This window comes from Chaetodon trifascialis, chromosome 21 (assembly GCF_039877785.1).
Source record: "Chaetodon trifascialis isolate fChaTrf1 chromosome 21, fChaTrf1.hap1, whole genome shotgun sequence".
In the NCBI taxonomy this organism is placed as follows: Eukaryota; Metazoa; Chordata; class Actinopteri; order Chaetodontiformes; family Chaetodontidae; genus Chaetodon; species Chaetodon trifascialis.
The window spans coordinates 18488889-18502653 of NC_092076.1; the positions used below are offsets into that span (position 1 = coordinate 18488889).

A 13765-nucleotide genomic window follows, 5' to 3' on the forward strand; every position below is an offset into this window, starting at 1 on the left:
TTAAGACGTAAGACCATCATATGCTCCTGTCCTCTGTGCTTCCCCTTGTGCCAACAAAGTTAAAATAATTATGTGAGAAATGTGCAGGTTTGCAAAGGATCTGTTTCATTTTCTGGTGCCTAGAGAACTAAAGCTTTGAGGGTTTCTCTAAGTAGTGGATGTTTTAAATAGGACAGAGGCAAAAATCAAACAACCTGCAGTCTGCTTGTCCTGTCCAATACAGTTAAAGGAAACAAAAAAGTTTCTGGTTTAACTGTATTTGAAACACAAATGGCACAAAGCAAAGACTGTATGGTGCACCCATCATCTCGACCATGGTCCCAGTCATTGAAGGTAATTATATGAAGTGTGCTGTTCACTTCACCATCACACAGTATAATGATATTTAAAATGCAAGCTTAGCACCTTTAACTGTCTTTAAATATTCAACACATCCTCCTGGATTTCAGGCCTGTGATTGAGTCACACTAAAGGAGGTGAGAGAGAAGCACAGAACCGAAGGCTCAGCGTCTTCTCCTCTTCTTCTCTTTATGATTTATTGATGACACTTTGGATGGGCCGCAGCCCAGTTTAGGGGACGGCAGAAGGAAGAAAGAGTGTGAGGATGGAGGAGGGAAGGCGAGAGTGGAAGAGATGTCACAGAGGAGGTAGAGTGAGAGACACAAGCTGGTAGAAAGACACAAAAAATGGAATCCACAATTTTTTACCTTAGGTACCATTTTGATTATACAGCTTGTAAAATAAGCTCATTTGCTTTCTTTCTGGGATATCAATCTCATTTCAAAGTACGTCAAAGCACAACGGAACCGTTCGTTGAATCATTCATTAGGTAACTGACAAACACATGCATTGGCTCACATTAGTTCATTTGTTCACACGTGATAACATGCTTAGATCACTTTCTCTGTTTCAATTAAACTTTCGCCTACTGTCAGTCACAAGTAAGTAGCTGCTTTCTGTTGTGTATTACCTGAAAGGTGCACCTGGTGAAATGCCACCAATAGTTAAACAAACAGATACAATATATATGAACAAGGCTGCTCTATGTGTTGCTTGTTACATTTGCCCTGAGCAGAGCCAGGCTACCTGTTTCCCCTTGCCTGTATACTAAGCTCGGCTGAAGGCATCTCCATTCCAGCTCTGTCCTTATCACACAGACACAAGATTGATATCGATCTCATCTCACTCTTGGCCAGAAAGCAAATGAGTGTATTTGAATGTTAAGTATTCCTTCAATCTAACGCAGAGTCAGAGAGAGAGAAAGCGTGAACGACTGATGATGCAGTCCAAAGGAGGAAAAAAGAGAGAGGACAGAGACAAGGATACAGCATCCATGAACAATGATGGGCATTAAACAAGCTATCCACTGCCAGGAGTCCAGCAGTGGGTCCCTCAGCCCCCTCCTCCCTGCCTCTGTCCCCCGGTAAGCTTGCTGTGCACAGCATCAGGGCTGGACTGCTGTGTTTTCTTGTCCTGGTTGTCCTTATCAACATGGGTTCTCCTCCATTAGCTAGATTATCTCCCCACTACAAGTGGGTCAGCAGATTGGCCATAGATTATCAATCAGAGGGAGGGAGTAGATGCTGGAGAGATGGAGGGAAGAAAGATAAAGATGAAAAAGGTTGAGCAGTGAGCAGAATCTTTTAAAGCCTCCCAAGGATGCATTTGCATGTAAAACGGTGCCCATGTTATCATCCAAAATTAGACTGTAGTAATAGAGAGGAGCATCCTGCAGCCTCTGCTGATTCACCCTGTGTTCCCAAATGAAATCCTGCTTTCATTAGTCATCGGTGGGAAACCCTCTCCATGCACAGAAAGTGAATACACTTAGTGTAAGCGTGCAGCCGCAGAACTGACTCACCTGTGTCATGTCATGCTTCTGTCTTTCTCTTTACTGAGAATGTAGTTATCATGAAATTGCTCATCATGCTTTATAAGAAAAATACAAGTGCTTTGTAAATGTCTGTATTATTAATGCACTAACCCAAACTCTTGCTTGTAAATCTTAACTGCTGTGAGCACACGTCTGTAATTAAAGGTAGGTGTATCAGCATTTTCACTCCTCCTTTTTCTCGTCTGGATTTTGGCAGCTGCACAGTCAGATGAAACTGTTTAAAGAGACCTTAGAGTAAATCAAACTGAAACTGTGGCTGCGTATGCAGTGGTAAATAGGCATGTGTATTTTGTCAACCTTTCTATGTTTTACACTGAATTCAACACTATGTACATAAATTTACACCATGTCCATCACTTCATTCTCATTGGCTGGAGGATATTCTTTACTTTGCAGTCTCATATTCACTTATTATGAAAGCTTCAAGAATACTTTCAGTTGTTTCAGTTGTAGCTTCTCTTAATGTAGAAAAGTGTCACTAACACAAGGCTGACATTGATGATTAATATTTAAAGAGCATTTTGCTGAATAAAAAGTTCTTATTAATTTGCACGTAGCCAAGGCATCAGCAGATGCCAAGCTTAGCAATTATCAAAAAAATAGCAAGCATATTCTTTTTTTGATAACAGAAGGAAGGTCCTGCAGGCATTAGCACATTCACAAGAAAACTGGTTTGTTAAGCTTGATTTTGTATGACCTGAGAACAGTTGGTTTCAATTATTATATTTTATATGCTATTTTATATGCAGGAAAGACTGTCACAGTTTGCAAGTGGCTTTGTAGACATAGTTTGCTTCAGTTACAAAATAATGAGTTTCCTGGAGGGGATAAGCACATAACTTTATTACTGTAATGTTTTATTAAATATGTGCTGCTTTCACTGGAGTCTTTTGTTTTTATTAGTTTGAAGCAGACTGCACCTCATTGCCCATCAGACCTTTTTCAGAAAAGAGGGTTCAATAACAGGGTCTAGCATAGATTTGCCGTAAGGGAATGCTAACTCGAAAGTGCCCATGAGCAACTCTCTTATTGCGTACCCTTTGCAGGAGTGCACATCTGTAGCTAAGACCTCTGACTCTTCTGCTTGGGGGTGAGAATTCCCCTCACAGCATCTGATTGTTGCAAGAGAAGGAGAGATATTCAGTAATCAGCCATGACTGTGAAGAATAAGTTGGTTAACATTTGGGTTAGATAAGCAGCAGAGTGGGTTGATGGCAGAAAGTGTTGCTGATGAAAGGCTTTCAATCTGATTCAGCATGAAAACACTCCATCTGTCTGTTCTCTGTGGTTTTTCCTCTCTGCACGTCTCATGAATGATACTACATGCTCTTGCTTTGATATTATCAGACCCTCATCATTAGCTCTTGTCCATGCATCACTGGTTAAATGTGTGCTGTCACATAAGAGTTAGTAAGTGGCTTCTGTGATGCACTCACTGTAGCATTTGTACTTCAACAATGCACTGTGTACATATCCTGTAAACATACACCACACTGAAATCCACCTCCTTAACACACACACACACACACACACACACACACACACACACACACACACACTGAAAGAGCTATCCATCGGTCACATTTCATTTGCTGAGGAACATGCAGTGTGACAGCTTGCCTGTCAGTGATGTGGAGGCGAAATCAGTGGAAACAATATGTAACTAAGGGAATACCAGAGGAGAGGACAGATGACTGGTTAGTTCATAACAGGTGATAAATGGGGGAATGTGCAGTAACAGTGGTTAATCTGTATAATCCAATAATCTGTTAACAAATGACCATTATCTAAAGTAATAATAACAGGTGAAGCGGCCCGTTGACTGCGGACTGTGGATGCATAACTTAATTTTTACAACATGACTCAATATTTTGGGAATGAATGCTTTCACTCCAGGGTGCTTTTTGTGTGTTTTGTATGAAAATGTTTAATATGGTGCAATCGCCTCAAAAACACCTCATAATGAGTGTGAGGACAATAAGACAGTAGACGGCTGCAGGAAAATAAATAGCTTGCTCTATAGGACATGTTCATGATCAAGCTGTCGGAGGATGTTTCTGTCTACCATGTTTGATGAACCTATGCTAGCTGTTTCTCCCTTTTTGTTTTTTGAGGGAAACAGGCTGAAACACACACATTTGACATGTGGCATGGTGAAGTTGATTCTTCTAACATGTTGGCAAACTATTGCCCGTTTACACATTGAGCAGACATACTGTAGAGCAGCATTCATTTCTGGTGACTTGGCAAAGGCAACTTCAATACTGACTCTCCTTTTAGCTTTGTTTTGTTCTCCACCAACTCCTGAGGGAAATATCTGGCTCTTTACCGGCTAAATGATCCAGTATGATCACCAACCAGTCCCTAACTTCTGTTTTATTCTGTGTAGGGAGTGTACAGTGGATTTATTGAAGCTTTTTCACTGAAAGAAGTTGCCTGCTGTGGGCCGAAATGACGTTGATGAGGGTGAAGCTGCAGACCGAAACAATGTGCTAATAGAAGCTAAAAAGGGTTAGCAGAGCTGACCAGAACTGCTGAATCTCATCCGGTTCGTCACCACATTTACATTACAAACACGTATTGTAATTGTGACGTAAATGCAGCTCTAGAGAAGAAGTTTATGAAGAAAGTGTTTGTTTGTTTTTTTCTTTGTTGGAAGATTTATTTCTTTCCCGCTTTGATAAAGCTAGGCTAGCAGTTTATCCCTGCTTCCAGTCTGAACACACCGTGGACCTATCTCTGTACGTCAGACTCTCATCAGTCCTATTACTCTCAGCAGGACAAACAATATGAATAGCCATATAATTGTCAGCCCTCTACATAGAATGATCAATGGGTATAGCATCTGCGTTACACATATCTTGCCACCATGATGCTGAAAACACTGCCGGATACCCAAAGCCATTTGTCAACTTGCTTTGCAGTGAGAATGCCTCAGCTCACCTCATCAGTTACTCAGCAAATACATTTCCAACATTATTTGTCACATAATTTCTTCTCTGGTAAAACAAACTCTCAAGCCTCAAATCGAGCATGAAAACCGAGACGACACCATCAAAATTTGTCAATTCCATTCATCTTTTCTCAGTCCATCCATCATGATTTACATAAAAATACAGAGATAAAAACCCAGCCAGGGAAATGATGAGTTTACACTTGCGAGGTTCCTTTTAGATCTGTCTCACCATTGATTTCACTCAGATTTGCCCTTTTGGTCCATCTATCAGCCATCCATTCCTCCTTATTCATCTGTCAGATGTTGGACCGTTGGCTGTTTAACATTATCAAAGTGCAGTGGCTGCAGGAAGACAGATGGATGGACTGACTGAGATGGACAGAAGATGGACGGACAGATAGATCCAGACAGAAAGGCAGACAGATAAAGGTTAGGTGAGGACAGGATGGGTTAAACGTTGGACACTGTTCCACATTGCAGAGCTGTCTTGCGTCCTTCTCCTATTATCAGTCTTTCTGGGTGGCATTATGTCCTCTGTGTGTGTGTGTGTGTGTGTGTGTGTGTGTGTGTGTGTGTGTGTGTGTGCGTGCGTGCCACCTTTGTTTTGGAGAAGGTGTAGTTGGAAAGCTGTATGTATACCATCTTTCATGTGTCCGGGTGCTTTGGTACAAACATACACTTTCAGCCTCTGTGATAAGAGAGGACGAGCAAGCTGTTTACATTCCCAGAGGTGTGTGTGTGTGTGTGTGTGTGTGTGTGTGTGTGTGTGTGTGTGTGTGTGTGTGTCGTTGTCTTTGGGTGCTTTTTATTGCATGACTTATATGAATCTCATTACATTCCTCTGCGAGTTTGTCCTTGTAAGGATCTCCCCATATCAAGATGTGCACAAGTATCATATCAGAGTGTGTATGACAAGATGGAAAACTGTTTTTCGTCCTTGACTCCGTCCCCGGTGTGTAGGCCTGCTTCGTGTGCTTCAGATTGGGAATTCTCCTCACGCAAACTCCCTCCAAGGTTGGGCCTCCCCCGTCCTCTCCTGCTTCTCATTTCTTCATCCGCCTCCCGCTGCCTTTCCCCGCACCAGCATCATCAACACTGGCACGGACTCTGACGAAAACAGCGCACAACTTCCTGTCGTTTCCATCGTTTGTTTGATACACTCCATTTCTCCTCGGCTGTTTCTTCGTTCCAGATGAGGCGAGATGGGTCAGTTTTCACTGAGCACACCGAACTTCATCTGGCTCTCATCAGGGGCAGCAAGTGTTTTTGCATGGATTTTTTTTATTTTTCAACAGACATCATTCATCATCTGCTTTTAAGTTTGTTTATGTAACTCTGTCTGACGAAAAATTACCCTAATATTTGTATTATTTTGCTCTGGGGATTTATGGCGTGTCTTTGGCACTGGAATATGTTTTCCCATTGGTATTAATGTTACCATAATTTTCCCATAAGGACGAGGCCGTTCAGCACTGAAATCACAGTGAATGTATTGTATATTGTCTGTCTCCTATAGCGTCATAATCAGGCTGAAATGCTATCTTGCTTTCACATCATCGTTCAGTATGACATCGTGCTCATGTTTGGCGTTTTCTGTTTGGAATGGTTTGTTATTTTGACCTGGATAATCTGGAGTGACTCACATATTTGTGCTTTCAACATCATACAGGGTAGCAGCAGTAGTCAACTCAGTTTGGGAAATACGCTTTCTTGCTGAAAAAAGAGTTCATATTTATGTGGTAAATATAAGGCCACAGTGATGGTTAGCTTAGCTTAGCATATAGACAGGAAACGCAGCTAACCTGGGTCTGTAGGAATGGAAGAAAATCTGCCTACTATGTCTTCTGAGAAGCGGGAACCAGACACTATTGTTTCACTCAAAATGTACCCTAAACAACTGATTTATCATCAAATCAGTTTTTGATTTGTTTTCTCTTGACTGACTCATTCATTCATTGGTTAATTGTTTTAGTCTTAAAGATCATCATAGATCATTTCTTTCTTCTGTGGTATCACATAGCTCCTGTGCCAGTGCAGTATAAGGGCACTGCAGTCACTCAGTACTGCACTTTTAGAAAATAGTGAGACCAACAAGACACAGACTTGATTTTAGAATAAAAAAAAAAAAGAGAGAGGTCAAAATCAACGAAGCAGAGACTGAAATATTCGGACTATTAGTCTCAAGTATGAGTCCCACAATGCAACTCAATAGTATGTTTTTGCTTGGCCCTCTCTGTCCCCAAGAGGTGACTTAGAGTAAATGGACTTCTCCATGTGATGTTGGTGGAGGGCTCCATTAATGCCATTTTTCATTTATTTTGCTATATGATATTAACTTTAATATTCCTTTCGAGATTAATAGTTTTAATGGGGCATTTTTGTTATCAGTTCTTTTCTTTTTGTGTTCCCAAAGTGGCTTTTTTTTGCAAGTTACTCTTCCATAAAAGTGCCGGTTGATTTCTTTTGGCCTGGGCGCCCGTGGTGGCCGTTACACAACATTCCACAGCTGCTGATGTGATGTACTGTACCTGTTCTGAGGGACTACCAGAAACTGTTAGATCTGCATCCCTCTGCTTGCGATGGGAGGGCATCTCTGTGCCGTTTTGTTAACTGTTTTGCCGTTTAACTTCTCTCTGGAGCCTGCAGGCCATCTGTCAGCTCTGGGTATGTGTGTATATACAGTATCTGTAGTGTAAAAAAAGACAGAAAAGGCTCACATGGGGACACCTCAAAGTGCTAAAAGAGAACACACATTCATGCATTCATTAAGGGAGTTTCTTGCTCTTAAGGTGACCATCCGGCTTGTGCACACACACAGTCACACACACGCACATGCACGCCGTTCAACATGTGTTGCGAATTTGTCAAACAGGCAGACTTGGACTTGGTGCGAGGAGGGAATTCCTTCATCTGCACGCCCCTTCAAGCTGCACATGTGCTCAGCATCTGCTCCACACACACACACACACACACACACACACACACACACACACACACACACACACAAAGAGAGGGAGAGAGTGAGAGGAGATGCCGATAAACACTGATCAAGAAACAAGAAAAACGTTTTTGCAAAGCATTCTGCAGCCTCTCTCTCCTCTAAGCACTGTCCCTCTAACCTCCCATCACAGCCTGAGAGAGCCTCTGAAGAGCTGCTGGAGAGGCTGTTCAGAGTGTGTGTGCACGCCGTCTCAAGGTTACAAGGAAGACTTATCTGATGCTGCTCTTTTATGTACTGTGGATGCCACAACCTCCTCTCAACGACGAGTGATTCACCCCCTCTTGACGTCTCTGAAAGACGATACACATACGCCGCTTGCTCCTTTGAAGGCCTCCTGTGCGAGGATGCATGTGACTATATGTGTGTGCTTGTCGGGCACACAAACATTGCGTGTATACCACGCTTCATATGCAAACACAAACACAGACATATTGTGTGTGTGGTGTTTTTCTAACTTTCTGGTTAGTTGCAGTCCAATGAGCACTGGAATGAACACATGTATTGCAGTCATCTCCAAAGGCAAGAATGTAAATGTGATTCGGGACATTAGAGGATTAATTACCACTTTCCTGGTGAGAGCAGAGCATGTAATACATGCCATATATAAAAGGCTACATAATGCTGCCCTTACATTTTCTGTGTTTTTATTCCCAGATGATTGAGCTGGTTCTGCAGTCTGAGTAATTAAAGTATTTGGTTTGCTGCTGCTGCTGCTGTGTTTACACATATTTCCTTTCCTCTCTCCATATGTTACAGGATGCTGGAGTACTCCCTCAACTTGCAGAACGTCAGCTTTTCAGCAGTGAGGACGGTTCGCGTGCTGAGACCTCTGAGAGCCATCAACCGAGTGCCAAGTGAGTTCAGACCTACTGACCTCTCACACTTCAGCTCTCCAACCAGACCCTGGATCCCAGAACACTCTGTCCTCTGCTATCACAATGCTTTGGCTTAGACATCTGATCTTGAAGTAAAACCAGACAGCTAAAGATACAGACACTGTGTTCAACTATTCGGTTGACTGACATGAAAGGAATAGTTTTGATATTTTTGGAAATGCACTTGAAGATTGATACCGCTTTCAGCTGGCTGTTTCCCCCTGTTTCCAGTCTTTATGCTAAGCTAAGATAAGCTAACTGGCTGTTACCTGTAGCTTCACATGTACATTATGAGACATGCAGTTCTTCGTTAATGTACTTGCCTCAGTTTATTACCCAAACACATCTTGTGCTAACGGCGAACAACACGATAACAGGTGCCAGTAAAAAGTGATGTGTCTCTTGTCTTTCATGTGCATTTTGGTCAGAGACATCGCACTGACACCTGCAATAGTTTGAATTCAGTGTCAGTGTATTAATGTCCACCTCTGACGTGGCCGGATAGGGTCCAGAAGTCACAGTTTTTAGATTAAGATCTAAAAACTGACAGTTAATAACTTGTCATAATGGCCAACAAGTAATCTCTTGCTTCTCATGATTAATTGGGCTCAGCAGCAGAAGATATTAGCTGTACAGCTTTACCTTATATTAAGATATTGAACTTCCCCTCCCCTGTCATGGTTCTCACTATAATTAATTTATCGTGCAGGTGAATTGAATTCCTACAAAGCAGTGCAGTGTAGGTCAGGGATGAGCCCATCCACACTTGGTATGCTGCCTTGACTGTGTCTCTGTGTTTTGGCTTTCCCCAGCCACTCAGCTTCGGACTCCAGCAGATTTATATACAATTTTCCAACTCACCGCCTTTTATTAAAGGAGTGTAGTTCATAGCTACACTCACACTCACAGACTATCACACTTGTTCATTGCGACGCAAACACACAAATCCCTGAGTCACTTTCACCATCTGTCATTGGCCCCCCTCCCTTTCTCACACACACACATTAGCCTAAACCCCCTAAAAAGTTCTGGATTCCCCTCCCTTTTTCTTCCATTAGTCTCCATTAGAGTTTAATCAGCACAGATTGAATTTCTAGTGCACACATTGATGTTTAAATAAATCATAAGCATTTTTATTCCCACCCAGCGGTCCACTCTGTGCACTCATTCTTACCTTGATTCCACCCCCTGCAATGCTTCCATTTAAATACAGACCCTAATTATGTCATTAGCTCCTCAATTGCTTAGAGGAGATTGCAGGCAAACTGAACAATGATCCCCAGGGTGTGTGCATGTGTGTGTTTGTGTCTGTACCCACACTGTGGGGACATAAATCTGTTTACACAGTGACATTATGGGTACTTGCCTGCCCAATGCGAACTAAATGTAACATATGGAGCCAAATTTCAGGATGAAGACTTTAGTAAAGGTAAGGTTAGGTTCAGGTTAAGATAAGGGTTGTTTGAGTAGTGACTACAGTTATGGTTAGGGTAAGTCTCCATAAAGGGAATGTTGAGTTTGTGTAAATGTGACTGTGTGTGACTGTGTGTGACTGTGTGTGTGTGTGTGTGTGTGTGTGTGTGTGTGTGTGTGTGTGTGTGTGTGTGTGTGTGTGTGTGTGTGTGTGTACATGCAGGTGTTATCCCCGCATAGGTGCATGAATGGGAGATCAACCCCCTCCCATCTCTCCCATCCCTCAACTGATGACACTCGACAAAACCTCTTCTGTAATCTGATCCTCTTGTCAGTCAAAGCCATCGTAGGGGTCCACTGCTGCTCATTAGGCACATATACATACGCACAGTCAGGGAGCACACAGTCATGCACACAGAGTCGCTGATTGGGCATCCAACCATCGCTCATCCTAATCACAGGACTATTAGTGTTAATGTGTGGGTGATTTGGTCTGGTTCTGGCCCTGTGGGGAAAATGTCATTGGGTAGAGTGGTAGTGGTGGAAGGTTGCTGGAGGGGGCGGGGGGTCCCCAAGCATTTGATGTGGCTGATATCTGTCTTCAGCTCTCTCCCCCCTTCATCCCTTCATCAGCCTAATCAAGTCCTGCGGAGAAGCTTGCAGCATTCATCGTGGCTCTGGCTGGGGATGTTTGCCATGCAGCTCAGGCTATTTTGAGGCACACTTCACTGAATTTGAATACATGGCTGTTCTAGTTGTTCGATGCTGTGGATTAATTTCCGACATGTTAGACTGGAATCATGGCACTGACAAAGGTGTTTTTTTCCTCTTTCATTACTGAGCAGTGGTTGAGTTGGTAAGAAACAAGGCAGAAAAAGGGGAAAAGCTACAGTTTACCCTTTCAAATTCGCCAGGTACCGTACAAGGAGTTTGACCTGCCTAATTGGCACAGCAACATTACAAACGAGGAACAGAACAGACGTGACGCAGATTAAGTGTGACAAGATCCACAGGTTCACAAAGGAGTTCATCTGTGCTCTTAAAGGATAAATATACACACTGACAGTCCTTGTTCACTGTAATCATTCCAGTCGACAAGGAGTCATTTTAGGGACAGTATGGACAACCTGTCCTGTGATCCAGTGCAGTGTCTCTAAACTCAAATGTAACTAGACGAAAACCATAATAACAGGCTAACTTTAGCATGTTAGCGTGCAAGTTAAGCATTATTCTCAAGCCACATTCAGGCCAAGCAGAAATCTGTTTATGTTTTTTGGAGGTATTCAGTGCTGGACAAGTGGAAATTTTGACCTGTTGGTGGCTCTAAATGAGCTGTCGGGGATCACCACAGTCATTTGCATTCATCCCATTAGAACCATGACTACCTTTACCAAATGCTATGGGAATCTAGTTTAAGACTTTTGAGACATTACACTCTAAAGCAAAATGTTGAACCAACACACCAGACTGATGGTGATGCTATCCCTAATTCTTTTAGCATGGCTAAAAATTTCACTGCTCTTCCGTGTTTTGCTAGCCTAGCATCACCAGACCAATTCACAAATGCAAATTAGTTTGGAACCTGTCAGTTCATTTTCAATTTCCAAGGGGCATTATCAGTGGGCACATCCCAAAATGACTCTGGATGCTATTAGATAGACAGGCAAACCTATCACTGCAGTGAAACCTGACATCATGCTCAGCATTGGAAAAGAGTAAACAGAATGCAGACATGAGCTGTGATGGTGTAGCATCGACATGTCTGTGAACATGCATACATACTTAAATGTCTTGTTTACTAAAGTACTAATGGGTGCAAAACATCGACACAGTACATTCAGTAAAGTGCTTTTTGCAACTTTTTTGGACATGAGCTGAATAAAGTGCTTTTTGTGACTGACAGACTCAGATTGTTGTGCTAAGTGCCTGACATTATGGAAAGGATCCCTGCAGACAGAGCTTTTTGTGAAAGGGTCAGATCCTTTTTGTTTACCCAGAAACAGTCGTTTATTATCACTCTCCTCAAAGAAACCAGACTCCATTGACAAAAACAGAACTTTGACCCCACAGATTATTATTTCAATTGGACTCGACAGAAACAAAATGAAACTCACCAAAATCATCTTAGTTTTGTCTTTCCCCTATTCCAACAATCACCAACTTTCATTTGGTAGAAATAAGTCTTTCATTCACAGTTAGATGTGATCTGCTGCCTCGCTGATGCCTGACCTCCCTCTCGCAGCCATCTTGGGTGTTGTGTATCAAACCCACCCCACATAAGGGGTGTGATTGGCCAGACACGGAGCGGGACGGATGGAAATCTGTCTGATGATATTAGTCTTGTATCAATCAGCATCTCTGTAACATGGAGTTACAGGGGTTTTGTTTTTGGCTAGGATTCATTGGCTTTTCTCGAATTGCTTCTTCATCTTTTGAGTTTTGAATCATTCTAATTCATACTGAATTAGAATAACCTGAAACATCAACTGCTTGTTTCAGGTAAGTCTAATTCAGTATGAATGGGGTTTAATGGCTACATATATATTGACACAAATAATAAGTAATGATCCCAAGTGATGCAACAGTCTCCAAGGCTGAGGTGCACAGTGGATGAATACTCCACAGGTTGACAGAGAGCTACTTGGCACATTAACATCAATCACTGTAATACAATGAGGATCCAATCTATGTAATATATCCACTGGGTTCTGTATATCTCATAGCACAGGCCACTAGAAAGCACACAAATGAAACAGGCTGTCATCAGTATGGGTAAATAAAGTGTCCTGAATGGACCTTCTAGATAACTGTCGTGAATAAGGAGCTGTCAATTTTAAACATCATAAATCCACTTGGAGGAAACCGTGTGTAATAATCACTGTTTGGCGAGGACAAAATACATTTCTTTTTATTGCACACTGGAGATGCAGCTGTATTTCAATATTAAGTGTGTAAGTGTGGTCCAGTAAATCAGAAATTAACACAATCCAGATATGAGATGCATATTAATGCCAGGTGCAAACAGAGCCAAGGCTGATATATAGCTGAAGATGCAGACCAGGCAGCGCTGCAGACCTCAGCTGATACACACTGCAGATTAGATAGCTCATATCAGTGTGCTTTTCAGTCTGCATGTTCACTCAATCTGTCAGTCCAAGGTGAGTTAAACTTTCCATCACCGGATTATTGTTGGCTTTCTCGTTGATATTTGTCTACTGCTGCCTGAAATGTAAGCCATCTGAACCTGGATCAGCAGATGTATAAACTGTGAGTCCTCCTGTCCCTCTGCCACATTGCTCTTTTCTCACTCTCTCTCTCGGTCTGTAACCTCAAACCTTAAGTCTGTATTGGAACAGAAGGCTGGAGCTCTTCTTAAAACACACACACACACACACACACACACACACACACACACACACACACACACACACACACACACACACACACACACACAGACTTGTATTAATGAACATATTGTTCCTGGGCTGGTGTCCACATCCTGGGCTCTGGCATTGATTGATGCGCTAACATGGCAGTCCTGCCAGAGGAAGTGACAGATACATTTCTCAGGCTTCATCCACCGGCTGGCAGCAAAACCAAAAATCTCACACTGTGTCACCATCACA

The 13765-nt window shown here is 42.4% G+C and overlaps 1 protein-coding gene across 1 annotated transcript in view; it reads left to right on the plus strand.

Annotated features, from left to right (window-relative positions):
• The window catches only part of cacna1g (calcium channel, voltage-dependent, T type, alpha 1G subunit), a 236029-nt gene that overhangs the window by 106088 nt on the left and 116176 nt on the right, over positions 1–13765 (plus strand). The window contains exon 5 of the mRNA XM_070989948.1: positions 8608–8705. Coding sequence (XP_070846049.1) covers positions 8608–8705 — 98 coding nt within the window. The remainder of the gene's footprint in view (positions 1–8607; positions 8706–13765) is intronic.